The sequence below is a fragment of the Cuculus canorus genome, chromosome 3 (assembly GCF_017976375.1).
Source record: "Cuculus canorus isolate bCucCan1 chromosome 3, bCucCan1.pri, whole genome shotgun sequence".
In the NCBI taxonomy this organism is placed as follows: Eukaryota; Metazoa; Chordata; class Aves; order Cuculiformes; family Cuculidae; genus Cuculus; species Cuculus canorus.
The window spans coordinates 86,155,131-86,182,276 of NC_071403.1; the positions used below are offsets into that span (position 1 = coordinate 86,155,131).

A 27,146-nucleotide genomic window follows, 5' to 3' on the forward strand; every position below is an offset into this window, starting at 1 on the left:
TTTCTATACCGATTAAGCATACAAATAACATCTACCAGGACCGTGCTGAAGAATTAGAGGTCAAATCCAAGTGCAAAGCTAGATTGATAGTATTATACTTGATTTTTTTTTTTTTATGTAGATTGTTGTCCTCCATAGTTAACTAACACCTGCTAACTAACATGGAAATTTAACTGTATTTCCCAAGCAGTGACTGCCTCAGTTCAAAGGCGTCACTTCCAGTGGACAAAAATACTTCAGCTATATACAGTACTAAAGAGCAAAGTGATGAGAACATTTCAGAAGCATAAATATTTAAACAAACCTTTTTCAGGTCAAGTTAAACTTCTTTCTATACTGATGGCTTTTCCTGCTCTGGGAGTTGTGGAGACAGATGAGCTTCAGTCAGTTCTTAGGGTGGCATACAGTATGTGTGCATAGCATTGATTGTAATGAGAATAATCTAAATTTCTTGCAGGCTTTTGCAAGGAGGAGGTGAAGAAATTGCTTCAAAAAGTTCCTAGATGAGGATAAAATGATGTGGCATCTCCGCCCTCTTTTGTCCCATGCTTCTTTAATAGCAGAAGACCCCTGGGCAGCCCTGTGCCTCAGCCTAGATCACATAAGTAGGATAACTTATATATCAGACATGATGTGAGTCCAAGGGCTCCTTGTGATGCCACCATGAGCTAGCACGAGATGTTTTTGAGATGGAAGAGAAGGTTAGTGCCTCTGCACAAAGCGGTGGTGTCTCAGCTTTGGTGACTTGCAGTGGCCCGAAAGAAGGGGTGGTCAGCCTCAGCACATCCCTGCTGTGTCTTTGGAGGGTCTGTATTCATGGCAGCGGTAGCTTTATTTTCATTTGAACAAAAACCAAGGCTGGAGAGTCCAGAACAACTTTTCTTTGTAGTTTCTGTTTGTGGCAAAAAACTTCATTTCCAACAAGTACGACCTTAACATCTAGTATTACAGTAAATGTACCAAAATACTTGTCTGGAGAGAGTGCCTTCATCCTGTGGCTGTGGGAGGAAATGCAACAGCAAAATGATTTGATTTATTGGTATCACCCGCAGAACATTGCCCGTGCAGTGACAGCCCTTTCAGTGACTTGTAGTGACTTTAAATGAGGTGAAAACCAAATAACAATGTTGGCTAGGGAGGCAGCTAATCTGTAATGTGCAGGATGGCCTCTCTGGACTGACAGCTCTGGGGACCTGAGTGAGGAAGCTCTGCAGCTGCTGTTGTATGGAGAATAGTGTGACCTGCAGATGGAGGCTTTTGCCGATATCTTAAGCTTCAGAAAAACAAATATTCCCTCAAAATAACATAAAAAAATAAACTTCCACTTCTTCCTGTTTTTATAGTTCGCTTATTTCCTCGGTGTCATGGTTTTGTCTCCAGTACTGTAGATTATTAATCTTCAGAGGATCAGGACCTTCATACAAGTATTTCCTGTACATGTTTATCTGTCTCTTTAACAAATTAGTATCTCCTTGTTCTCTTCTGAATTTTCCTGCAAATAGTAGGAAACTCTCCCTCAGCAGTAAGGCTTTCTACTAGAAAAAGTATCTATATGAATCACTGCCAGGGGTTAAAGTACTTTTTGTATGAGTTAGTTGATGGCATCCTCTAGGGCATCTGCAAGTAGCCTCAAATTCCAGAGGTCACTGTCTTTGTGTTTGTTTTGGCGAAGCATTGTATCAGCTAAACTTACTTGGTTGTAAATGCATCTGGGTCTCCTGTTCAAGTGTTACCTAGACTTCTTGAAGAGGGGTGCAGCTATGTCTAGAGCTTGTTTTGCAATTGCCACAGGTTTCCATCTCATTTCTTAGCAGGCGGATGTGTGCAGAGTGAGCATTTGACATTAGTCAACAGATGAGTGCCTGTTTTGCATATCCAAACATTGTGTTGCCTTGTTATAAAGGAGTGGAGGCAATATTTTCAGTCACTGCACTAATAACTTTTGTTACTTTTAGCTAATCTCAGCTCAGTTTTTAAATACATATATTAAATACATGTATTTAAATATAGTCCTCCTAAAATATTCATGCATGTGTGTGGTGGAACTCAGGTTCTCCATGGACTCATTATAGCCTAAGCACATCTGGACAGGCTGAATCAAGGATGCAGTTTCTCCTACCTAAAAATTGATGGTATGTGTCATCCATATGTATCCAAGGGAGAGCACTGGATTGAGATGAGTAGCTGGCTTTCCATCTCAGCTTTGCATTTGGATGTAGCTGTTATCATCCAGCTCCATCAATGAATCTGCCAAAGCAAGGTCTGTTAAACCACCCATAACTCAACACTCCTGCTGGCACCACCTAGAGTTTCCATGTCACACACTTGATTGCATCGATATCTGCAGGAGCTTCACAGCATTGGCCTGGTGGCTTCTCCAGGGCTCTCCCCGTGGTGGAAGAAAAGTGGGTTGGATATCTGCCTCATTGTGGTGCTAACAATAATAAAAAGTCATCCCTGGATGAATCAGCAACTTGTGAGTCCTTCAAGGTGTAACCTTTTGAATTCCCCTTTGCCCTGCCTTGCAAATTAATATTGGAAGTAGCACTTGATCAGACTCGGAAAGGCTGGGGGGGTCCTGTTTTGTAGGGTTTTATTTGTTTGATGGTGTGTTTTTCTTTTCAAACTACAATTTGTGGTTTTCCATCATGGTGCAAATTGTTTAGCAAAGCTCATATTCAACTTGCTTTTGGGCAATGCATGCATATTTCTCTCCCTTAGCACTCTGAGATGCCGTTGCCGTTTTCTCTGAATATTAATTTCTAGTGGACAACAAGGCCTTGCAGGGCAGTCTTGGCACGTTGCACTTCCGCTGCTCTCTTGTCTGGGAGCCAAAATATTCCGCGGGAACACTAGGTGCAGAGCTGCCCTTCCTTTGCATGAATACAGTGGAGATCCGTCTTCAGACCAAGGCTCTTCCCTTCTAAAATTTCCATTGCTCCATGATATTAGTGGACATAGTGGCAGAGGCAGGTAAATCCTAAGGCAGCAGATGAGAGACTCGTGACTGGATGAAACAGTGGTAAGGAAAAAGAAAACCACGTTCATAGGTGAGGCATGTGCACCTCCTGTCAGTTTTGCGTCCTTGGTAAACAGGAATTAAAACCCTAGTTAAATCTGATCTTAAGAGGAGGAAAAAAAAAAAAAAGCCATTTTAGATTGGGCTTGCGATTCCATTATTGTCCACTAAACGTGTGTAGAGGGATTGTAACACATCTTGGAACAGTGGAAAAAAAGGTGGGAAGTTGGGGAAAAAAAATCTGGGTATATCTTTTTCCTCCCTTTTAGACATTACCGTAATAATTTATTGCAGGTGAGCAGCATATAATACTGGTGGGCTTTACCCGAAGAATAAAAAGCTAATGCTTTCTTCTCACAGGTCTTCAGCAGGAAGATAACATCACATTTCTTCACAATTATTTTTTTGATGTTTTAAACAGTGTTGTTGTCTTTTGAATGAATAGGCTTGTGCAAGATGTTACTGGGTATCTAACCTCAGCAGTTTTTTGGTTGTCTGTGGGACATCAATGTTCTGGTATTCCCTGATAAACCTGGAAGATTTGAGATTGGAACTCCCAGTTCATAATGAGTGCACCAAGAAACCTTGACGGAAACAGGATGAGAAGCTCCTTCACCATCTTTGCTGCTAGAAGGAACGATCATGGGAAGCTTCAGTTACCTTCAGCTATCCCAGATGACTTTCGCTGTCCCTGGGTACTGTCCCAAAACTTAACCTTTGGGAAGGAACTGGCATGAAAACACAAATGTGCATTGTGTTGAACAGCTTGTCCTTACCCTTCAGAATGAGGATATAAGATGACCCCAAGATGATCTTCTCTGACTTCTCTGCCATATGCGAACAAAATTGTTCTTTCCTGTTATATATTCAGCAAGCACTTCATACCACAGTATCTGACAGCATTTAAAAGATCTGCCTGTTAAAATGGAGCGCAGGAAATATAAGCTGTTAAATGCAAGTGACCCTTTTTTGACCAGGTGAAGGATGGTGGTAGGGACAGAAGCGTGCAACTGCCTGCAGCTTGAGGAAATGCTTGTTTGTTTGTGCTTTTTCCAAAGCCCTTCAGTTCTGCAAGGAAAGCAGCAGCAGAGATGTAAACAGGAAGGCTGGCTGCAGGGAGAGCCAAGTAGAGGTTGTGGGATGCGATCAGTTGGCTGGAGGAAACCAAAGGTATTGGTAAGAAATCTCTGGCTGCAATAGGACTTAAATAGAAAGCTGAATAATACTTAATGCTGAATGTCCTGATACAGGACAGGCACTGCGAAGCTTGCACTACTCTCTGCTGGAGCAGGGAACCTGCCCTGTAACATTTTTGTGCTCTGGAAGAGGCAGACTGCAAGGATCACTATCCTAAATGACAATAACATAATTCCCAAGTTACTGAAAATGAAAGCAAAATCATAAGCATTAATCAGCTACCTTTAAGTCTATAAAATAGCAACTTGTTCCCAAGAGCACTGGAAAGAGCGGGACAAGGTACGTTTTAAGGGCAAGATAATGTTTTACTAACACTTACAGGAGAAGCAGAGTGATCTTGAAAATTTAGGCTGGTTAGCTTAAGACAGTGCCCAGAAAAACAAGAGAGCTGGCTGAAAGGTGCAGTCAACATCAGACGGAGTGTATGAACTTGGAGCTGGTCAACACGGCTTTATAGGAGTTTTCAGTGGATTTAGAAATGTAGATGGGTAAAGGTTATCATATCGTGCTGCTTGCCTCTTGTTCTGCTCAATCTTGCTGCCTTTGCAGGTGATTTTAGCGTGGAGTGCTGAGTTCTGGCATTAAGGCTTTGCAGAAGCTATGGCCAACCCTTCAAAGCGGCAAAGGTGATCTGGAATCTTGAAGGAAGAAATTGGAGAATACAAGAAACTGGGTGTACGCTAAGAATACTTCTATGTGAAAGATTTTTATCTTACAGAAAGGGAAAGCAAAGATGCAGTGTTTAAAAGAAGATTCACACTTGAAAATTTTAATTTTTTTTAGGGATGTTATGGATTCTTCATCACTCTTGCAGATAAACTGGACTAAAGTATCTGTTAGACAAAGCAATCAACATTAGAGCTGAAATGAAACAAAAATTTTGTTTAGGAACAACCAGCCAAGTCAGGCTTTAAACCTGTGTTGTGAGCAGTTGGTTTCCTGGCGCTGGAGGGGAGGAGCAGTGTCAGAGATATGAATCCATTTGTGGCAGTGATTTGTCTTGGCTCATAGAGGCAAGAAGCTCTTTGGATGGATGACTTGAAAGAAGCAGTTGAGCTCTGCTGTCTGGCCAGTCTAGGAGGCATCAATACCTATGCAAGAAAAACAAATTCAGAAGCAAACCATGGAGAAGCAGGACATCAAAAGCACTTCTCCTTTAAACTGAGTATTTAAGCATGAGAAAAGGGAGGAGGAAGATCCTGAGGTTTTACCAGCTTTTTTTTTATCAAGCAAATTAAAACGTGTAGCTTGCTCTGTGATACTCCAGTCCGTGTCACACAAGTAAAGCAGAGGGTTGGAATTCCTGGAATTACAGCTGTTTGTCCAGGTATCAGTTAGGAGCCGTGGAGGAAGGGTTTAGTTAGAAGAAAGGCACATGAGGCTTTTCCGGCATGGAGGAGCTTGGTGCATGTCATTTGTGTAACCTTTTCTGGTCGTAGGTGTTTATTTGGAGTCAAGTAAGACATTCGCAGCGGCTTTCCTCTGATCTGTCTGTGGGAAAATTAAATCCACATGGCCTCCACCCAGAACCTTTCTGCATGCTGGATGAAAATACTCATCTATGCTAAGATTGTTTTTTAATTGTCATTCATATGTACGAAGGTCCATTCATCTACGAGAGTGCCATGTCTGTCAATGGCCTAAGCTTTAATACACCCAGAAAAATTGTTGTAAGCTGTCAGTCACCTGGAGATAGACTTTTACAACTGTTATAACAAATTGCCTTGGTTTGTGCAGTTTGAAGTGGCAAAGAAAAGCTGCCTCCAGCTTGCCATGCTTCTTTAGCATCTCGATAATTTATAAATAGGTTGTGCCTTCACTAGGATCTGAGGTTGTTATCTATCTAATGATCTGGTGCCAAAGGGACATATCATCCACCCAGCCTTCGCCTTGAGCTACAGAGCTATTACTGATGGGCACTAATGACAAGATGTTCCCACCATGCTGGTGGCTTACAGCTTACCAGAGGCAGCTGCAAAAAGAAAAAGGGATGGATCCTCTCTGTTTTGGATCAGATGATGTCTACAAGAGATAAAATACTGCAACTTTCCTCTTTCCTTAGTTTTACTGCACTACTCAGGATGCATTTGTGTTAGGAAAGCACCATGTTTGGTGATGCTTAACATCTGGCTGAAGTCTATAGTGAGAAATGCATAAGCAGAATAGAGCTGTGCTGTGACCAGAAGTGCTCCCACGTGGGCATTTGGGGACCACCTATTCCCCGGCAGACTCCTCTATTTCTGAAGCACTGTTCAGCTGTATGCGTAATGATCCCTTGGTTTTGTGCTGACAGAGGTGTCTGGCAGATGAAAAGCTTACTCGTGTTAGAATCGTAGAATAGTTTGGGTTGGAAAGGACCTTAAAGATCATCTAGTTCTAACCCCCGCTGCCGTGGGCAGGGACACCTCCCAGCAGACCAGGCTGCCCAGGTGTTGTGAGAGAAGAGGAGAAAGCATTGTAATGATAGGGAAGGAGGAGCATTTCAGTGGTCATGAATATTCAGAAGCTCCAAGCACATCATAAAAAGCTTGAAGTCATTCTGAAGTATCAGCTTTTCTCCTATGTGTGCGGCTATTCCCTACAACACAACGTAAATGAACATTGAATTCTGCAAAATTTGTGGGCAATAAGGACAGCGTGAAAGAAGTGGATGTCTCTGAAGTGCTGTATGGAAAGCTACTCTGACCATGTCCACTTCAAAAATACTTTAGACTTTCTCTTGGTTTTTTGCTTTTTCTTGAAATTAAAACAAAAATGGAGAAAAACAACTTTCTTTACCCTTCACAAGGCACAATAAACAACATTTTGGCAATACTGCGGTAGCAAACCTTGAACGCTACAGCTACAGTGGGTTGCCTAGTGTTCCCAGATAATGAGACATTATAATTTTCAGAGTATTAGATGTGGAACTGGGGCTGCAGATGCTCAGAAGCCTACACTGTCTCAAAATTATGTGCATCTTTTTGACTGGTTCACAAGCTGTTAGGGCTTGGTTGTGTGTGCTTTGTTAATGTTGTGCTGCAGTTCAGCCCATAATATGACTGGCATTATTGAGGTCACTGAATTTCATTCTCTTAATCAGAAGTACTCCAGCAGCTACAGTGAAAATGGGCTCCTTTTGCTCTGACCAGAGTCTCAACTCTTTGAACCATGCTTGTAGTTGGCCAGCAGGCAGCAGAAAGCAGATCCGCTGCCTTATTGGCTCTCCAGTTGCAATGTTTACTTTAAGTTTCTAATAGCAAAACCCTGTAGCATCCTGCTGGAAACGAAGGGATGTGTTCATATACACAAAGTACACAAAAGCTTTGGAGGATATTTCACTGTAGCACCAAGCTCGTAGGGATGGGTGTGCTAAGGTGTAGTGGTGTTTAAGGAGAAAAATTATAGTAGCTAAAAAAAAAAGAAGTGCAGCCGCATTGCTAGCTCTGGAGCTGAGGTTTGTTAGCCTTAGGTTTAAAGAACATTTGTAAAAGCAAGAACCCAATCGGTGATTCTGGTGATGGTTACAACTATCCGGTGACTTGATATCCGCTTCCTTTCAGAGAACACCTTTGGGAGCAGGGCTTGAAGCCAGCTGAATGAGATGGTAGTTGTTCTTCTTGACTGATGCAACAGCTTCTCAGTGTAGATGGAAAGCCAGGGCATAATTTGCTTCAGTTGTAGCCATGTGGATGGAGCACATTGTAACGTTTGTAATGGAAAGCTTTTCTGTGTCTCATATTTTCACACACAGAGTGATTCTCCCCAGCATATGGGTGACTTTGCAGGAAATACCCAAGTGGTAGCTCAACCCAGCCATGTGAGCTGAGAGCTACCCTGTGTCAGCTGTGAAACTGTGTTAGCTTTACAGTGTGATGGCTTTTCCATGTAAATCTGTCTTTTGCTGTGTAATGCTGGGATGGTGTTTGTCAGTGCTGTTCCTCTGTAAGCCACCTTACGTTGGTGCTTAGTCCTGAGGCTTGCTGTGTGCTATCACAGAATGCCAGGAGTTGGAAGGTAGCTCTGGAAATCATCTAGGTCAACCCCTCTGCTGAAGCAGGTTCACCTAGAGCAGATTGCACAGGGACATGGCCAGGTGGGTTTTGAATACCTCCAGAGGAGACTCCTCAACCTCTCTGGGCAGCCTGTTCCAGTGCTCCATCACCCTCACAGTAAAGAAGTTTTACCTCGTGTTCAAGTGGAACTTGCTGTGTCCCAGTTCGTGCTTGTTGCTCCATGTCCTGTTGCTGGGCATCACCAAAAACAGTCTGGCCCTGTCCCCTTGAAACCCACCCATTAAGATATTTATAAACATTGATAAGATCCCTTCTGTCTTCTCTTCTCCAGGCTATACAGACTGAACTCTCTCAGCCTCTCAATAGAGATGCTCCAGTCCCTTAGTCATCTTTGTGGCCCTCTGCTGGACTCTATGCATGTCATTTCTTGAACTGGGGAGCCCAGAGCTGGACACAGTACTCTAGATGCAGCCTTGCTAGGGTGGATTAGAAGGGGAGGATAACCTCCTTCGACCTGCTGGCCATGGTCTTCTTGATGCACCCTAGGATACCAATTCCTGCTTGGCCATAAGGACAAATCACTGGCTTATCGTCAGCTTGTCGTCTGCCAGGATACCCAGGTCCTTCTTTGCAGAACTGCTTTCCAGTGGATCAACATCTAACCTGTACAAGTGGTTATTCCTCCCAAGGTGTAGGACTCTGCCCTTGCCTTTGTTGAACTTCATTAGGATCCTCTCTGCCCAACTTTCCAGCCTGTCCAGGTCTCACTGAATGCCAGCACAGCCTTCTGGTGTATCAGCTGCTCCTCCCAGTTATGTGTCATCAGCAAACTTGTTCAGGGTACACTGGGTGAGGGGATACTCAAAACTGTCCTTTGACTTGCTAAGAGGATCTATGGCAGGCTGGTCCATGGAGCAATGGGAAGGCAAGAAAATGGACAAGCTTTGGGGACATGTAACTGCTCAAGCTGTTGTTTCAAAAACAGGATTACAACATAGTTTATTCAAAGATAGTTTTGTCTTACATTGGGAGGATAATTTCATCTTACACTGTCCCTCTGGGAGAAAAACTTTAAAAACTGGACTAGCAGCAAAAAGGGCCAGGCATCTTTATTTGATTTTTCTGGTTGACGCTGCTTTGGACTTGCGTGCTGACTTCTTGCTGGGGACAGCTGAGGACAGAGCTGATGTGTGCTGTGTTAAGCATTTATGGGGAAAAGCGTGCTGCTTGAAGAGGAAAGCGAGGCAGCAAATCCTGGCCTATCTGGGTAGGACTAGCTGTGAACTGAGGCAGTGCAACTTGAATTTTTTTTTGAAAAGAGGGGTTTTTTTACCTACTTGGATAGCATGATGCTCTGACCGGTTAATGCGTTAAAAATTGGTCATAAATGCATATCTTTGCTGAAATGTAGTATGCATTGCCCATTAAATTAAGAGACTCTTTATGTTGTATATCAAAGTAAGGTAAACAGTTGTCGTTTGATCCAGTAACAAACTTTAAATGCTGCCGGTTGCCTTCAGAGTGGGTTTGGACTGCAGTGTCATGACAAAATGCAGCCAAGCTGCAAATAGGTATCTACAGCTACACCTGCATATATGCTCGCTGGATGCTGGTGAGAAGCAGGAAGCAAATACTTCTGTCCTAGTGACTTGGGATATCCTGAGCATCCTCCGTGCAGCCCATTGTCCATGCACTGAAATTGGGTTCAAGCCTCAGTGGTCTTGAGTTTGGTATTTTAGTGGTTTAAGCTTCACATTTTCAAAAGCATGTGTGATTTTAGGTTATTATGTCTGTAAAAGAGGGGTGCAGCTATCCTAAAGGATGCTTTCAAGCATCCGCAGCCACTCACCCTATGAAGAAGGGTTTTTTTTTGGCCCAAAACTGAGGTTAAAACAGTTTGGATTTAAGGAAGACAGAAGCAGCTGAGCCTGGAAACACTTAAATTAGCTTTCTTCTTACCCCCCCAATCATCAGTGTAGATTACTTCCGAATTCAGGCAAGTATTTTTAGAAGCTGCTTTCAGAGCCCCAATGTCACAATTTTTATTCTTGTCATTGGTGCTGAGGCAGTTCTTGAGCAACATTTCTGCTTTAGAAAAATGAGAGGGCGTTCAGGGGTGATCGTGTAACTTTAGGGGGGGACACAGGGGCTGAGTAAGGAATGAAACAAAGCAGTTGTGAAAGTTTTTGAGCAACAAGGGAAAGGAAGCTAGTGGGTAGGGATATTGCTGTGTCAGCACTTCAGAGCGTTCTCGATTGCATGGGCTGCCCACAAAGGTGTGGTATGCAGGGACCTATAGCTGACATTTATAAATACTGACTTGTTGCAAACTGGAACTATTTAAAATCCTGTTAAAAGCCGTGATGGTCTAGTCAGGAGGCTGAATGCTTTCCCAAAGCCTGTCAAGTGGTTTGGACCCTTGGTCCCAGCGCTGCGTTAGCAGCTTTTGGGGAATAAAGTGCAGCTGGGGTTACCAGAGGAAATGACGCCCGCTTTCAACTTTGGACCTGTTTGCAGTCCTGGGTGAGCCGGTGACGCGCTCACCAGTCTGGTGCAACCTCTCGGCAGTGCCTTTGCTCTGTCAGCCACTGCTAAACGCCCCCGGTATTAGTTTATGGTGGTTGGATCATTTATTTTTTTTACTCCAGCCTAGAACTGGGGTGGGGAAGCAAGGATCTTTGGTCGCTGAGTGCACACGAGCTCTCTGTGTAGGGAGGATGTTGAGAATGAGTAATGGTCCAGCCGGGGCTGTAATATGCAGGATACCTCTGGGATGACTCACCCGGTAAGAAGCAGCACATCCCTGAAGGAGACTGAATCACGCACAGGGGGCGGCCAACGCTGAGCCCTTTTTCCAGGAGGCTGGTAGTGGCAATGGTGCTAAAACGGAGCAATCGGGGTCTAAAATGTAGAGGAAATGGCATCCCCCAGCAGGTATGTGTGCATCCTCTCGCTGTGTATAATTTCACATTTTTTACTCTGTTCCCTTTTTTCCTCTGCTTCCCTCCCTCTGCGCCCACAGCCCTCCTGAATCTTTTCTAAACCAGTGACTATGTATCACTACTTTGGTGAAACACAGGCTTTCTTCTGTGATTACATATGATATTTTTTCAGAAGCAATGATTTAACATGCACCACCTTATAAATATCGAGAGGGAAATAGATGCCGCCTGGGAGACATCAAAAAGTGTCCCTCTCCATGGGCACCATTTTGGGGTTTGGGGTTAGAGAGGTGGAAGGCAAAAATCAATGTGCACGCTGGTTTTGATCCAGTTAAGAATGGCTGCCTTTTTTTTTTTTTTTTTTTAATGCATTTACCTGGCAAAAGATAAAAACATTTTAGATTTAGACCAGTTTTCCTGTTTATTCCCTCCCCCCTCCTCTGAAATGAATTCAACTGGAATTGAGTCACAGAATTTTTTAAATTTCTCTTGTATTTGCAGAATATTGCCAGCCCTTTGTAGGTGTGTTGTACGTGTCACAGAGGCTGTTTACAGGGGGGTAAATGTAGTTGCATTCTGCATTGATCGGAATACGAATAGAGTGGGGGCAAATGCAAATTGTTCAGAGTGAGCAATTTCTGGTTTGTTTTTTTTCTTTTTAAAATCTGAATTTTTCAGAAACAGTATGTAAGTTTATACATACACAGTGATATATTTTTATGTTCTGGAGTATCGTTGGTTCTGTAGCTGTAGGTAAGCACCATTGCATTATTTTCTCTCGCGCTGTAATTTGGCTGTGTTTAGGACAGGTAGTGCTTAATTTGTAAAAGGTGCTTTTACACATGAGAAAGGGGATACCTCATCTGGCCACTGTGTTTGGTGACACGGGCATCACAGCGTGACAGCAAAAACTTGCTGGATGCGGAAGAGGGTCACGTGGAAAACAGCATTGTCTTGTGAATTGGATAGATTTCTCCATTGCATTCCTCGTTAGTTTTTGGTGAGCGGTATCAAACTTCTACTTTTGGTTTATGAAATAAGGAGGGAAATAAAACTTAGAAAGCTTGCATATAGTTGCTGTACTTGTTAGTTGTCTTATTTTTGCTAAATATCACCATTCATTAGCTGACACAGGATAACAGGAGTCATTATGGTCAGTATATGTTAAACCAAAACTAGGGTAGAACTTGGTTGTGGCTTTTTTTCATGGTGAGGACGGGGATCAATTCAGGTTGCAGATCTCATGCAACTACCTGTTTGGCTGGCTAAGCTTTTATGCGCTTTTTGCTTATCTTGCATGTGATATAAAACAAATACCATCTGTCATGCAATAACAACTTCCTTTCTCATTACAGTAAATGATAGTACTAATTAGCTTTCCTTGAAATCTGTTAATATTTTGTACCCTTGCACGAAAATAGGAGGACTTAAGTGTGCAACTCTTGCCTGTACTTAATGAGCTGCATTATTTAAATGCATTATGTTATTAATCAGGGTTTTTTTGTTTTGCTGCTCCTTACAACTTTCCAAGACCTACTGATATGTGTAGTCAGAATGATCTACTGCAGAATTGATCCATTAAACAGTTTTGAAGAAAAGTCGGTTTTGTTTTGTTTTGTTTTTTCTTAAAATAAACATTGAACCTGTAATTTGCAATCACTGACAAAGCAGCCACCATGCAAAGCTGTAGGAGGCCGGTCCTGAGGTAATTCAGTTCTCCAGTTCAGGAGGTTCACTGTGATTTTCTTGAGGAGGTTTTATTAAGTAGTTGCTCATTAAAAGTTCTGTCATTAGTGTGCATCCCAGTGGTGTTGTGTCTGTCTTTTAGAAAAAAATATTTTGGGGGTTGTTTTTCGAACAACTTTTGTTGTGAGTTTCAATATTTTAAACACAGTTTCAACAATATATTACGTAAATGCCTCAGTGTGGTTGTGAGTAGTAAATTAATCTGCCCCTGATGCAGTTAGACTTTCATTTTAATTAAATATTGTTTGCGTAGTAAGCTAATTTCTGGGGATAGCCCTTAAAATCCCTGCTCTTGAGCTGTGTCAGTGAATTTTTACTTGTCTGTCAGCATGTTTTCAAGCCTGCTTTTTTTCCCCTAAAAAGCTACTTGCTGGTTTGTTTGGAGTTTTGCCCACATGTACGGCACTTCATGGGGGCCGTGGGGCATGCCTCGTACAGGCATAGAGGTAATGCTGGCCGAAAAAATTGATTTAGCCCACTCAGGGCTAAAAAACCCAGCCTTACAGCTGTGCGGCTAGCAGTTGTGTTACCCTGCCTGCACCAAACCCAGCTGCTTTTTAGCACCAGAGCCATAAGGAGCGAGGGCCGAGGGCCCCATCTGCAACACAAAGTTGCTCTCTAGTTTGGTGCATCTGAATTAGCGTGGACATTGCATTGTAAAAATGTGCTGTGAGAGTTATTCTCAAGGCAGAAACTGATGCTTTTGTGTGTGTGATTTAACAAAAAATTAAAGATACATATATATAAAAAATGTATTTATATAAAAGAAAAATTATATTTATTTTTATATGTTTTTTTTTTTAAAAAAAAAACAGTTTTCCATCTTGGAAAACTTGCTTCCTGGAAGGATCTGAAATAATTATGGGATTATTAAATCCCATTTGTGCAAGCAGGATAGAGCTGTTTCTCGTAAAGTCAATATAATCAGCCTTACATGTTTAACAAACCTTTTGGTGAAAGGGTTCCTTTGTTCCTCGTTGCCTCAGCATTGGAAGGGAGATGTGGAGGCGGGTGGCTGGATTGTTGCAGGTGTCTTAGTTTTTTGAGAAGTCCTTTTCCTTCTGAAAAAAAAAAAAAAAAGCCAAACAAACACAAGTGCTGTTGCTGTTATCTACTGAGGCTTCTTGGATGGGCTGCAGCGCTGGAAGCCAACCCACGCTTGCTGGGGACGAGACATAGCCTGGCTACACAGAACCTGGCACCTCTTTAGTCTGCGTTTGGGACTGCTGGAGATCCAGACAGGCATTAAGGGATGAAAAATAAAAGGTACTACTGCTCTGGGTTTGCCCCAGCCTCCCAGAGTTGTGCTGCTTGCCTGAGGCCATGCATTGTATGAGACGCTTGTGAGGGTTGAAGGTGCATGAACCGTTGAACATCCCTGCCATGTCCCTGCCCCTCACAGTCCATTGGAGCAATCACTCTGCCCAGTCTGGGTTTTTTGCTGTACACAAGATTTTGGGCAGCACTCAGCCAGCAGAAAGCCCCCTAGCAGTGAGTAACCTTTGTGCAAAACAACTCCTCTGGAGTGTTCATGAATGTGCAGATAGGACCGCGAGCGTCTCATAACTTACTGGTGGCCATTTCCACATCCTGCACAAGCAACTTCTTTCAGGGCAGGATTTTCGTCTTCCATATTCTATGCTGTTGCAGCTAGCAGTGTTCTTGGAGTTAATATATTTTTTTCCTTTTTCTTTGTGAAATGGTCTGTGTACAAGCTGAAGGCGTGCCTCCGAACTGAGTTCAGCATCCAGGTGTGAATTGAGGAGTTGGAAGACAAAACTCAATTGCATTTTCAGAGGAAAGCTAGGAGGAAATGCTAATAGTGAACAAAGTTTTCTCGTTGCGTTGAAAGAGAGAGAAATGTCCTAAAACTCTGCTTTTAAGGATAATATTGGTTTAAGGTGAGGTGCCACCAGTCAAGCATACTGCTGGACTCGTCCAGCATCCCTGGAGCAAGGCATGTGGAGACTGAATGGTCTTGTGTTTATTTGCTGTGACCACAGAGAACCCAGAATTTCCCAGAACACCTTTTTATTCTGTCAGTATTGGATTTGAAAGACAGAAAAAAAATTTGCTGTGCTAAAGACAGGTTACAGAGATGGTGGTTCTGTATTCATGGTGCAATGCAAAGGTGAGGGCAAGGAAAACCTTTGGGAGGTTTTGTATGGTTTTATACAGACTCCATTTTAACGCTGGGTCTGACCAGAGTGATGCAGATGGCTTGTTTTTTCTTGCTGGTATTTCCTGAAAAAGCTCCAAATCTGCTAGAGATGTAAATGATACTGAAATATCAGCTGTATTTTGATGTGGCTCTGTACACTCGAAGCTTGCTTTCCAACAAAGTCCTAAGTTAGGGATTTGAAGAAGAGAACGCTGCTTATAAGCTGCAGGTATTTTACCCTTGCTAGAAGGTTCATGAATCAAGAGTCAGATCAAGAAACTGGGACTCCAGAAATAGCAGTTTTTCATTATTTCCATCAAAATGCCACTGCTTTCCAGCTGCATGATGAATTCCAGAGAGGATCCTGGCAGAATTGATTTCCAATGATCACCAGGGCAAAATAACCCCAGCTGTTGGAACTTCTGGGCATGGAGGGCGAAGCAAGAGCTCAATGAAATACATCCGGCTCAACCAAATACAGGTTATCTCCCAGTAATCACAAAGTTAAATTTGCATGGATACAAATACTTTAAATTGAATTTAAGCACTTCGTATCATCGTTTCAGTTGAGCTGAACAGCCTGGCCTCTGCCGCTGTTGCATTAGCAGCATCCTGCTGTTATTTTCATTCTTCCTGGAAATCTGGGATCTGTGAATGTCAGTGCATTAAAGACAGCAGCCCATATGTTTGAAACCCATTGTATGCAATTACCTTTCTGTCTGATACCTGAATCTCTCCTGGCCTTGTAAGCTGCAAAGTCAAGAATGGACGAAAATACTCAAGTGCTGCATGGCTGCATTAGCATGGGATTTTGTAGGTTTAAAAGTTTTTATTTGGGTCAACTAGACTGGCTAGAGGAAAAATTATTATTGAATTATATAAAGTGTCTGGCAAGTGTTTTAGATGCTAAATGCAAGTCAAAGGAAAGTATTAAATGTGGTGGGTTGGACTACCTTTTTTGCCCCCCACCCTGGGAATTTTGGACATCTCATATGGTATTTGCAGTGTAGAAAAGAAAAGTGGATGGTGGACACAACCTGTGTATTTTGATCCTCCTGTTACAAAGACTCTGGCAAAATTAAAGCCTTAACTAACAAAGGGATCATTTGCCATTTATTCCTGAATGCAGGATTGTACCTGTAAGCCTTTTATGCTTGTACCAAGCCTTTTACGCTTGTAAAACAAGGCTCAGGGTTTTGTCCCCATTGGTTTTACTGAGGTTGCTGTAAGTGATGTGGCTGATATTGGAAAGCGCTGGGTGGTGTCAGCTGCATTTTACAACATGATCCATGAATGCTGGAAGAAAGCACTTCTTTACCCACCTTTAACATCACCTGTCCCTTAGACACAAATGCTTTGTGAAGGTTAGGCTATAGGTAATGCAACTGTGGTTCAATTATTGTGAAGGTAATAATTCAGTCACTTGTTTAGGAAAATTCTCAATATCCTTCAGAGTAGCAATTATATACACACTTATTTCTTTATTTTTTTTTTTTTTAGTATATATATATGCACACCCACGAGCTATAATTTTTTACGTTCTTTTCCTTCCAATAAAAACAGCACGTGGTTTTCTGTGCTACCTTTACTCCCCAAGTTCATTATGGTTTTTTGCTGTGGGTGGAGCGGGCAAACAACCTGAAGCAGCAGTGGAACACCCTGGCTGGCTGCCATGCAGCTGGGTAATCCCTGCAGATACTTTCTTCCCAAGTTTTTAAGGCTGTTGAAGACAAATCTGTAGGGTTAGGATAGCAAAATATTCATTTAAGAGCGTAATTAAGAATCATTTGGATGAAGCGCATAGCACGCAGGCTGTAAACCCAAAAATTAGAGCAGTCTTAAAGTTTAAGAAGCCAGTAAAGTGAGAGAAGTTAAGGCTGCTGTGGGTGTTTTTTTAGCTATTTAATTTTTAGCTATATGGAAGGCTTGCGTTATCTAACCTCAGTGGCAGTTGGTATCTCATTAATGGTACCAGACCAAATATTTTTATGTACCTCATTAACCATTTCTCCTGGAATAGTCAAATTGCACAGTTGCCTTGATAGAAGTGCAAGTAGATGACTTCAATGTTGTTGTTCTGCTGCTTTGGAGCACCAAGGTTTCAGCAGTGACATGCGCATGGGATTTGCAGATTGTTCCTTCGTTCCAGAGGATTTGAGCGCTTGCAGCCAGCCAGAGCCTCAGTGCAGCCACATAAAATTAACTAGCAAAGAAAATAAACAGCTTTTACACTAAGGAAGCAAGGTCCTTTTATGGACCTGAAATATTTGAGTACTTCCCAAGTATTTATCAACACTGGCATGAGGGAAAGAAGCGTTGCCTATTCTAGGCTTGTGGATGGAAACAGCAGGCAAGATTTTGACATATAAAGCCGAAGGCAGTGGTGCATAGCTTTGAAAACTCAATGTGCAGCTTCTGAGTCTTAGTCTAGTGCCTAAACCGAGATGTCAAGCCCTAAGAAGCCTTAAATACCTTCTTTCTTTTCCCTAAATCCATTGATGTAGGTTGTGTGTTGGGAGACGTGCACTTGTGGCTGGAGTTTCATGGGAGTGGGGATGGGGACGTCACCAGTGACTTTTGATCGTGCAGGAAAGTATGCCAAGGGTTTCTGTTAACAGAGCCAGAGCTCTGCTTACCTTGCCAACGGTGAACCCTTCTGCTGAACAAGGTCTTTTTCTAATAGGGGAGCAGAGGTCTTCTTGCTGCGGTAGGGGCATGGAAACATGACTTTTCTGGCTTGATGTATTTAAGGATGTAGCTCTTGGGGTTATGTCCCAGTAATCAGAAAGTTAAATTTGCATGGATACAAATACTTTAAATTGAATTTAAGCACTTGGTGTCATAGTTTCAGTTGAACTGAACAGCCTGGCCTCTGCCACTGTTGCATTAGCAGCATCCTGCTGTTATTTTCATTCTTCCTTGAAATCTGGGATCTGTGAATGTCAGTGCATTAAAGACAGCAGCCCATATGTTTGAAACCCATTGTATGGAATTACTTTTCTGTCTGATACCTGAATCTCTCCTGGCCTTGTAAGCTGCAAAGTCAAGAACAGAAGAAAATAATCCCAACGTCTTCAGATTGGGAGAAATGCAGCTTATATATTCTCCTGGCTGTTTGGAAGTAACAGACAAACGCAGTGAGTAATGAGATAAGGAGTAAAATTTCAATGTCTTCCACTTTGCACTTGGGTTCCTTTAACTTTGTTCACCACCACATATTCTTGAAAAGTCGGCAAATTATTGTCCAACATCAATCCACCCACTTTGCTAATGCAAATCAAATCACCATATTGCTCTGTTTGAGTCAAAAAAACTTCTCTTCCAACTTATTTCCCCACACACTTTCCCCCCAGCCCCAAACCTCAGGCATCACAGTAGCATTTTGGATGTAGGTGGAAGCCTGCTGCCAAGCCCTGGTCTAGATCCTGTCCATCTTTTTATTGATCTTGAAGAACCTGAGCCAACAGTTCAGGAGGCAGTTGAGGATGCTGACTTCTAAAATATGCCATCAAAAGTAGAACCAGCAGTCTGAGTTAATGGGGGCACCCATCTCTTCCCCTAATGGGTTGCAGGTATAGTTGCAGAGCTGTTGGGCATGTGGGTCAAATCACTGGGCTTGGAGGCAGAGGATGTAAGATCCATGGGTCATGGTATTGCTGTGGATGTGAAGGTGAAAACTGTGTGGGTCTGTTGCCCCACCAGGTTGTGATTATAATAGGCAGGAATAGTAGTTGAGGGTCATAAATTTAATGTGTAGTCATCCACTACTATTCAAACGTAACAACAAGCCTAGAGAAATCATCAAGTGGACAATTCCAGCAGCAAAGTAACTGAAGATGACGTTACTTTTGGGACAGCCAAAGGCTCCAGCTGCTGCTGTAAAAAGGGAATAGTAAATCCCACGGGAAACTATATTGCCAGTGGCAGTTTTTAGGTGTGGAAGGAGAAGCAGCAGTTCGTGTGGATAACTTTTGTGGTAGGGTGAGAAGGAAGGTTGTATTTAGAGGCTCCAGCTTCAGGAGGGAGCTTGAAATTTCATGAGAGTTCCTCAGAAGTGAGAAGAGTTAAGAATAAGTCCAGAAAGGATCCTTGGGCAGCAGAACTGTACAGAAACATATAGTTGGCTTTAGTTTTCCTTTATATGTTAATTGCTAATCCATATAGACCATATGGGAAAGTTACTAGGCGGAAAAAAAATTATTGTGGATGGAAGCAGCTCATTTTTTTGCACAGTAGAAGTATTTTGCCTACTTCTAGCATCAGGAAGCTGGGAGATTTAAGTCGCCACCAGTAAAATCAAAAAGGGTTTTCATTAGAAAATACGAAGGTAACTGGATCCATTTATAAGATGCATTTGCCCTGTACCAGGTTGCTGCTTTAAGGACTCTTAGCAAAAATATTCTTAAAAATCTTGATTCTCAGTTCTGTGAATGCCCTGTGTATGTCACTGTGGTATGGGCAGCGCACCTGAGTGTGTTTTTTTATCAGCCAGTGTGAAGTACTTAGAGCAATAAGGGAGGAACCTGAAGTGTTTGTGTACTGCCTTCGTTGTGTAGGTCTAGTGAGAAATTTGTTGTATCCATAAAATAAAATAAACCCAGTGAAGGGGAAATCACAGCGTGTATTTTGTCCAGCTGCAGAAGGGATTAGCTGGTCCCAGGTGCCTGTGCCCAGAAGATACTTGCTGCCTCCCTTGGTCTGTCCCCAAAACTGTCTTCAAGTAGAATCCGTAGGGTGGCTTGCTTAGTTGTTAAATAAAATCTGATCATACTAGAGAAAGGAATTCAGACTTCAAATATTAGAATTCGGATTACAAAAGTGATGCAAAAATAAAGTCTGAAAACTAGAGCAGTTTTACATGGTGCAGGATGAAGAAAGCTGCCACTGCTTTTAATTTTGGAGAGAAAAGGCCTGTTCTATTGTCATATTGTACAGGATGCTGGGAAAATGTCCACATATAGAGCCTTTCTCATGGAGGAATTTCTTTCCCAAAAGGATGATATTTGTTATTTTGAAAGGCCTCCTCTTTGAGCTCTCTACAGGTTGATCATTCTCCTCCTGATGAGCTTATCTGGTGGCCTGGAGGTGGACAATTCCTCCAATTTTAATTATGTGTCCTTTTTTGTAGCACCTGTTGATGTTCCCAGTTTTGCTTAGGTTTGAGTGCCCTGCAGCATCCTTGCAGATGCTGATGGGTATGTCTGCAGCTGACAGTGCCATGGTTACTGACCAAGCCATGGTGGCCTTCCTGTGAGGGCATCACAGCCATCGGCACTGTTCTGATCAGTTATTGAGTTAATTGATGTCAAACAAGAGGTTACATCGAACCAGGACTCAGTGTCAGTATGAAGATGGGAAAGCTAACCCATTTTAGCTTGGAGTCTGTTGTGTGTCTTGTGCAAGGTGCATAGATTTGCATACATCCTCACATAGTGGCCTCTCTGTTCCCAAATAACCACCACCTTGGTGATGTCTCCAGCAGATGCTATAGGAACTACAGGAACTACTCTGTGGAAGGAGTACCAGAAGAGGCCTGGAAAAGCAGAGCCTCCCATTGCAGGGGCTCTTTTGACCCTTTGTGATGGGCATCTGGATTATTCTCTCAGGTGCTTCCAGAATAGCTTCTTATGAGGTTATGTTGTGCCATCTTTGAATCATAGAATCATAGAATGGTTTGGGTTGGAAGGGACCTTAAAGGTCATCTAGTCCAACTCCCCCAGTCATGGGCAGGAACACCTTTGAAAGTCATTTGAAATGCTGGTGGAGCTGTTCTAGGAACATGGTGTGGTCCTCATGACTTGAGCTGAGATGGTTCTCATCTCCTTTCGTCTGAGGTACCAGCTAGAGCCACACTTGTGGGTATTTTCCATAAGGCTGTCTCAGTTGTGGAGGAATTCAAGTGTCATCTTCCGAAGTCCACTTTGCTAATTTGATCACAAAAACCTTAAAATGCTTTGTTTATAGGTTATTTGAGCTCCACATGTTCTTCCAGCACTTTGAAGACCTAATGTCCCAATGCCTCTGCTGGTAGTGGTTGTATTGCAGTGCTGCCAAGCTCAACCCCTGTCTTGGTCACAGTTCCCATCCACATGAGCGAAAAAGTGTCTGGGGCCATGGGTTTTTGGATCTATATGTTGTTGGTATTTGGAAACCCAGTAGGGCTGTTAATTGCTGTTTGATTGCTTTCCTATGGTGGCTTGAGCAGTCAAGACCATCCATCATAGAGGTGGGCTTCCATTCAGGGCAGAAACTCTGTGTTGGGACTGGAGCACTGCTGTCTAAATGCCGCCCTCAGGAAAAACACCCCAACCAGACTGTATGATGCTCACAAAAGGTTTTGTTTTATTTTTGTTTTGTTACCATTGCAGTGACAGCTATATTGTGCGAGTCAAAGCTGTGGTTATGACCCGAGATGACTCCAGTGGGGGATGGTTGCCACAAGAAGGAGGCGGTCTCAGTAGAGTTGGCGTCTGCAAGGTCACGTACCCAGAGGGCAATGGAAGAAGTGGATTTCTAATCCATGGTGAAAGGCAGAAAGACAAACTGGTAATAGAACCTAATTCAACTTTTGTCTGTTCTTATAATGTGAATTATCCCCAATCTATTGCTATTGTATTCTTTTAAGGGTTTTTTTTTAAAATAAAAAACAGGCATACGTGAGTAGTACCCGATTGGACAAAACAAACCCATCATCATCTAGAAATTTGCTCTCTAGGTTGTTGTGATGCCACTTGCGAGAAGCAGGTAAATTTTTGGCATCAATGTGCAGAGGCCTCCTTTGATGACTGAAAAAGGACTTGAGTTTCTTTTTTTTTTCCCTAAGACCTAGCAGAGATATGTGAGACGTGAATTGAAGTGTAAAGAACCCATGAAGCCAGTCACATTGCACTGAGTAATGCAGTACACACCTTTAAAACGGCCATGAATTATTTATGCTGCATGCCGTTCAAGGTTTGAACGAGCAGAGTGAGAATATGAAGACAAGTTGTCTCTTATGAATTGATGCACTCAGTTTCTCCTGGTAGCTGTTTATCTAAAAGCTCTCCTCTTTTCCCTGCACAAATCAAATTAATAAAACCTTTTCCCCATTTCCAGGGTCCGTTTCAGATGTTGCAGTTTCTTATCTCATTTTTATATATTTGATTCTTCTGAAATGCACTCCAGTGAAGAGATTTGCTCCCTGCACAAGCTCTGTGAACTCAGTTTGGACCAAAAAAAAATGCATTGAGTCGGAAATAATCTTGCTTTCAAAAAGACTGGCGTTTTAAAGCTGTTTCAAATACAGTTTTTACTACTATTTTGCTTAGGGTGCTTTTTTTTGATGCTATTTTGGTGCCATGCTTATGGTTTTGGGAGACAGGCTAGGACTTGCAAGCCGTCCTGTTATCCATGGGCATCACCCTAAAGATATTTTTTGGCACAGCAAAGCTTGAGATGAGTGCCTGGCTGAGTGAGAGAGAAAAAAAAATAGTGAGGGGAGTGTTACAGCACCTCCTAAATTGGCCAGCAAATAAAATTTCCGTTGAGCAAAATTACTGAGGGAAGTCCTCTCTCTACCTGAGTCTCCGCTGGCTGTAACCTGTGCTGCAGTGGGCCTGGGTCCCAGAAAAGCTTCTAGGGTAAGGAGCAAGTATCTACTCAAAGTGCAAGCAAAAGATGAGTGTGTGATGGCTGTGAGAACAACTGCAGTGTCTGATGTTTATTAGTCATCCTTTGGTAGGGAAGGATGTACCCCTACGCAAGGCATGACTTGGCTTGCTTTTGAGTCCAAGCTGAGATGGTGCTGGCTGTGTCCTTGGTGTGGGAAAAGTGACTTTGCTCCTCTTTTGGGGCTCCTTCCCTCCCAGGTGGTGTTGGAATGCTTTGTGAAGAAGGACTTGGTGTACACAAAGGCGAACCCCACCTTCCACCACTGGAAAGTTGACAACAGAAAGTTTGGGCTCACTTTTCAAAGCCCTGCCGATGCTCGAGCCTTCGACAGAGGAGTGAGGAAAGCTATCGAGGACCTCATAGAAGGTACTGCAGTGCGTGGCGGTAGCCCCTTTGACCCTTCAAAGAGTGAGGAGGGGGGCTTGAAGCATGGAATTGGGTAGGCGGGTGGTGAGTTTGGCATTACTTCTTGGGCTAGGATGTTGCTTGTGCACATGTCTGAGTGTAGCCAGGCACTTACTCTGTGCTGAGTAAGCCCCAGCTTACTTTTAAGAAACGAGTTTTCTCATTCCTTAAGGAAAGAAGGGATTTCAGTCCAAGTGTTTTCTAATCGCGTCTGGCCTGGTCTATCCAGACTTCCCCCCTTAATTATCATCAAGTCCGTTATCACTGCTTTTTTTGGTAAGCTTGGGTTTCGCACTAACGATAGCAGCTCAGAACAGCCCAAGCTCTTCTTTATATGCAGCCAAATCTCATCCTACTGAGTCTTTGTTAAATCATAGTATGAATTCCTGCCTTGAGTTGAATAAAACTTTGTTTTGTTTTGTGTTTTTCAGTAATTAGTTTTGTCTGCATCCTCTTGGTTGAATGGTAGTTCTTGAAGACTTTGTTGTGTTCTTGGAATTTTTTCAATTCTGCAAAAAATGGGTTTGAATTGTTTGTGCTTTGAAGTTGTCATAAATTTTTCCTTTTCACATTTCATTGCAGTCAGGGAATCATAATACAGCTGTAATTCAATAATAATTTATTTTAATGAAATTTGATTCTTCATGGGTGTTTTGCTTGATTATTTATTTTTTTTTTAACCATGCCACTTTATGTAGGGTCTTAGTGGTTCAAAGCCTTTCTCCTTCTCACCTGGTGTGAATGGACTATTTTTATATACAGATGGTATTTATTGAGGATACTAGCTCAAATATATATATATATATATATATATATACACACACACACACACAGAGATGTGTATTCTTTTTGAGGACATCAGCTCCATAAGACAGCTTAACGTTCTGGATGCCCTGTCCTTGTTTTATTGTGGGAACAGTAGATACCAGGAGAGAACTAATGCTTCAGAGCTCTTTCCTGATAAATAACCTCATCAGTTAAAGGAAGGATCTTCTCAATTAGTTATTCATTTGCTTTTTCCTGTGCCATTAATGTGAAGAAGTTACAGCCAGGCCTTCCGCTGTCGTCTTCTTGCTTGCTAAAACTGGGAAGCATTTTGAGTCATAAAAGCGATGTTTTACGTAAGTGGCACGGGATTATGTAAAATTTCAAGGAGATGATAACTCAGCTGTACTGAGTAGTATTTTGGAGATACCGGTACATGTCAACTCCTGTTCTGATCCATTTTACAGTGGGGGTATTTAAAATCAAGTTCTGCTGTATCTCATATACTTCAAAATCTGCAAATCTATATTTATCCTGTTAACAGCACAGACTGATCCTCATGAATGTGTTCCCCCTTAACTTCCAAATAAGGCTTTCTGAATGAAAAACAGTAACTGGCTTGTGCACGCACAGCGTTGAGCAGTGGGTTTCATTTATCGTTCATTTTTTGTTAGCGTGTTTGATCAAATTTAGCAGGTAATATTAAGCACAGCAAACTGTGCATTAGAAACTTCACTTCGTGAAATCACTGCTTTATTATTAATATTTAACCAATAGTTTATTCCCTGTAGCATCAGAAGTACAGAAATTTTGTCTGTGTAGCTCTGTAGAGCGTCTGGATTTTTTACTTTTAAAGCTAATGTAGCAAATGGCACAAACGTTTTTACGTTACTTAATGTTTTAAGTGGGCTTTTATACTTAGCTCTGCACATCTTTGTGATGATGCAACTGAAAGCAGCCAAGACTGGTGCGGGTGGCATTCTATAAAGTACATTATTTTTCAAGTGTTTCCAGAATGAAGGTGGTACAAAACGGTTCGGCTGGTTTAGGGCTGAAAAGTGGCCCTAATTCAGTATAACAGTGGGCTTAGATTAAAAAAAAAAAAACCTTTCACTTGCAATTTCTCTGCCCATCAGAGTATCTTGCTGCACTCTTGGCAGACTCATAGCGGGTTAAGTCAGCCGGGAAGGTGGTCTGGGATTCTTGGCTGAGGATGGGAAGAGGAATCAAGCCCTTTTAGCTGCTGCAAAATTATTGCCAAGTCCAGCGATGGCAAGTGCCCCTCTCCCTCCTTTCTGCAGTGTGGGTGCTGACCAGGGTCTCAAGTGACTCCAGAGGAAGACACACACAGGATGGGGAAGGAGGTTGGAGGAAGGTTTTTTTCCTAATGTGATTTCCTACTTTTCCAGACAGTTGCCATGTAATTAATGAGAACTGCACCCCAGTATTTTGCTCTTGTGTATGGTATTTACACACCTTGGCTTCTTTGAAATACTTGGCTTATGAGGGGCAAGGTGGTTCTCTGAGAAATAGCTGATAACAGAGAAGACCTGTACACTATATAACAACTTCTGAAATTAGAAGAATGAAAAAAAAAATCTGATTCTTCATTTTCAAAGTAAGGTTTATTTTTTTTTAAATAAGTCATTTTCCCACAGATTTATGGAATACATGATGAATATCATATATGGTTTCTTGACAGCTGAGAATCTGGTTTTGAGCACTGATTAGTACATAGCTTTACCGTTCTTCAGAAATGAAAGTCTTCTGTAATTGGAAATGTTAACTGCTATTTTTAGCATAGTTAATTAGCATTGGCAGCCATACAGTTGCGTGTCAAGAAACGCTTTCAGATTTTACCTTTCCAACCCAGCTACCAGTACATGTTTTTTTCTTCCTTAATTTGAGCCTTATACAAACTTGTGAGAATCCAAATTTTTTCCAGTCTAATGAAAAAAAAGTTGCATAGAATTGCTAAGTGTTTAAAATGCTGTGTGTTTTTTTTTACTAGGGTCTACGACATCTTCATCAACACTTCACAATGAGGCTGAGGTCGGCGATGATGATGTCTTCACAGTAAGTATATCTCACCCGAGGTGGTTCTACTTTACACTCTAGTTTACACAGTCAGGTTGGAAAAGGTTTTTCTTTTTATGCCTTGGGGCTGGCTTCCAGCCATCGTCATTTTTGGCTAATGGGTGTGTCTTATTTGATGGAAGTATAACCTCTACAGAAGGTAAACCTTTGGGTTTCTGTTGGCCTCCCATCACCACGTGAAAAGCATGGCAGAACAGATGTTGTCAGGTCTAGAAGTGAGGAAATAATCACCCTCGAATTTCCTATTGCTTAGTCTGAGTGGTACACACACCTCTTAATACCTCTCTGTCCTTGAGAAGCTTCCCACAAACTCAAGTAGGTGGCAGCTACTCGGGTGCATACTCAAGGAAATGAGAGTTTTAATTGCAGTTGTTAACAAAAGCCAACTTTAAAAGTGTTTCGCATATGCATGAAATGTAGAAAGTTCAAAAGAGTGTTTTTCAGCTGGAGGAAGGTGCAGTAGCGTGCTATCTACCTAACCAGCGATGACTTAAGTAGGAGTGAGTTGCTTGTGTTTAATTTGTGGTAATGTTTAAAATGTGTTTTGGAACTTTCCTGAAACAAAAGCAGCTACTGTCCTTGCTACACGTGCACAGTTTAAAAGGGAAAAAAAAAAAAAGATGATGTCAGATGAAATTGTAATCCGATCACGGATATTCCATGGGCTGAAAACAAGACATTCACAACATATGCTTTGTCTTATTAAATTTATTTGTTCAGCTCCAATCGCACCCCCCCACACACATGTGTACGTGTGTTAGTTATATTATAAATGCCCTTCTTGTCCTGAGGCACAGGTGGGGACTGGATGGCAGGAGGGTGGAAGGTAGAAGGTGGGACATCCTTAGCGCAGCAGCAACAAACTCAATTAAAGTCACTTTTGGGATACTTTCCTGTGTCTTTAGGGTGATTGAGGAAAAGCTGAAGACAGGCATCAAGCTGTTTGGTGCCTTTGGGAAGCATCTGAAGCCAAAAGTCATGTTTTTGAGGGCAATATTTCACCTATATGGGACCAGAGCACATTCCCTGCTGCTTTTTGACCAGATCCTCACGATGGCTGGCATGTTGTCCGCATCTGTCCTTTTGTCATGGCTCCGGGAGACAAACAACAGCAGGCAGGGTTAAAAGGTGACTTCCTGTGCTCCACAGCAAAACTATCATTAGCAGCT

General features: G+C 42.3%; 1 protein-coding gene across 2 annotated transcripts in view; it reads left to right on the forward strand.

Moving 5' to 3' along the window:
- SPRED2 (sprouty related EVH1 domain containing 2) overlaps positions 1 to 27,146 on the forward strand; it is a 67,064-nt gene that overhangs the window by 17,108 nt on the left and 22,810 nt on the right. Inside the window, exons 1-4 of one of the 2 annotated variants that reach the window (XM_054063960.1) lie at positions 10,723 to 11,145; positions 21,429 to 21,606; positions 22,908 to 23,076; positions 25,892 to 25,956. In XM_054063960.1, coding sequence (XP_053919935.1) covers positions 11,129 to 11,145; positions 21,429 to 21,606; positions 22,908 to 23,076; positions 25,892 to 25,956 — 429 coding nt within the window. In that variant the 5' untranslated portion in view covers positions 10,723 to 11,128. Of the gene's footprint in view, positions 1 to 10,722; positions 11,146 to 21,428; positions 21,607 to 22,907; positions 23,077 to 25,891; positions 25,957 to 27,146 lie in introns of those variants that run through there. The other variant, XM_054063959.1, reaches the window with a different exon arrangement.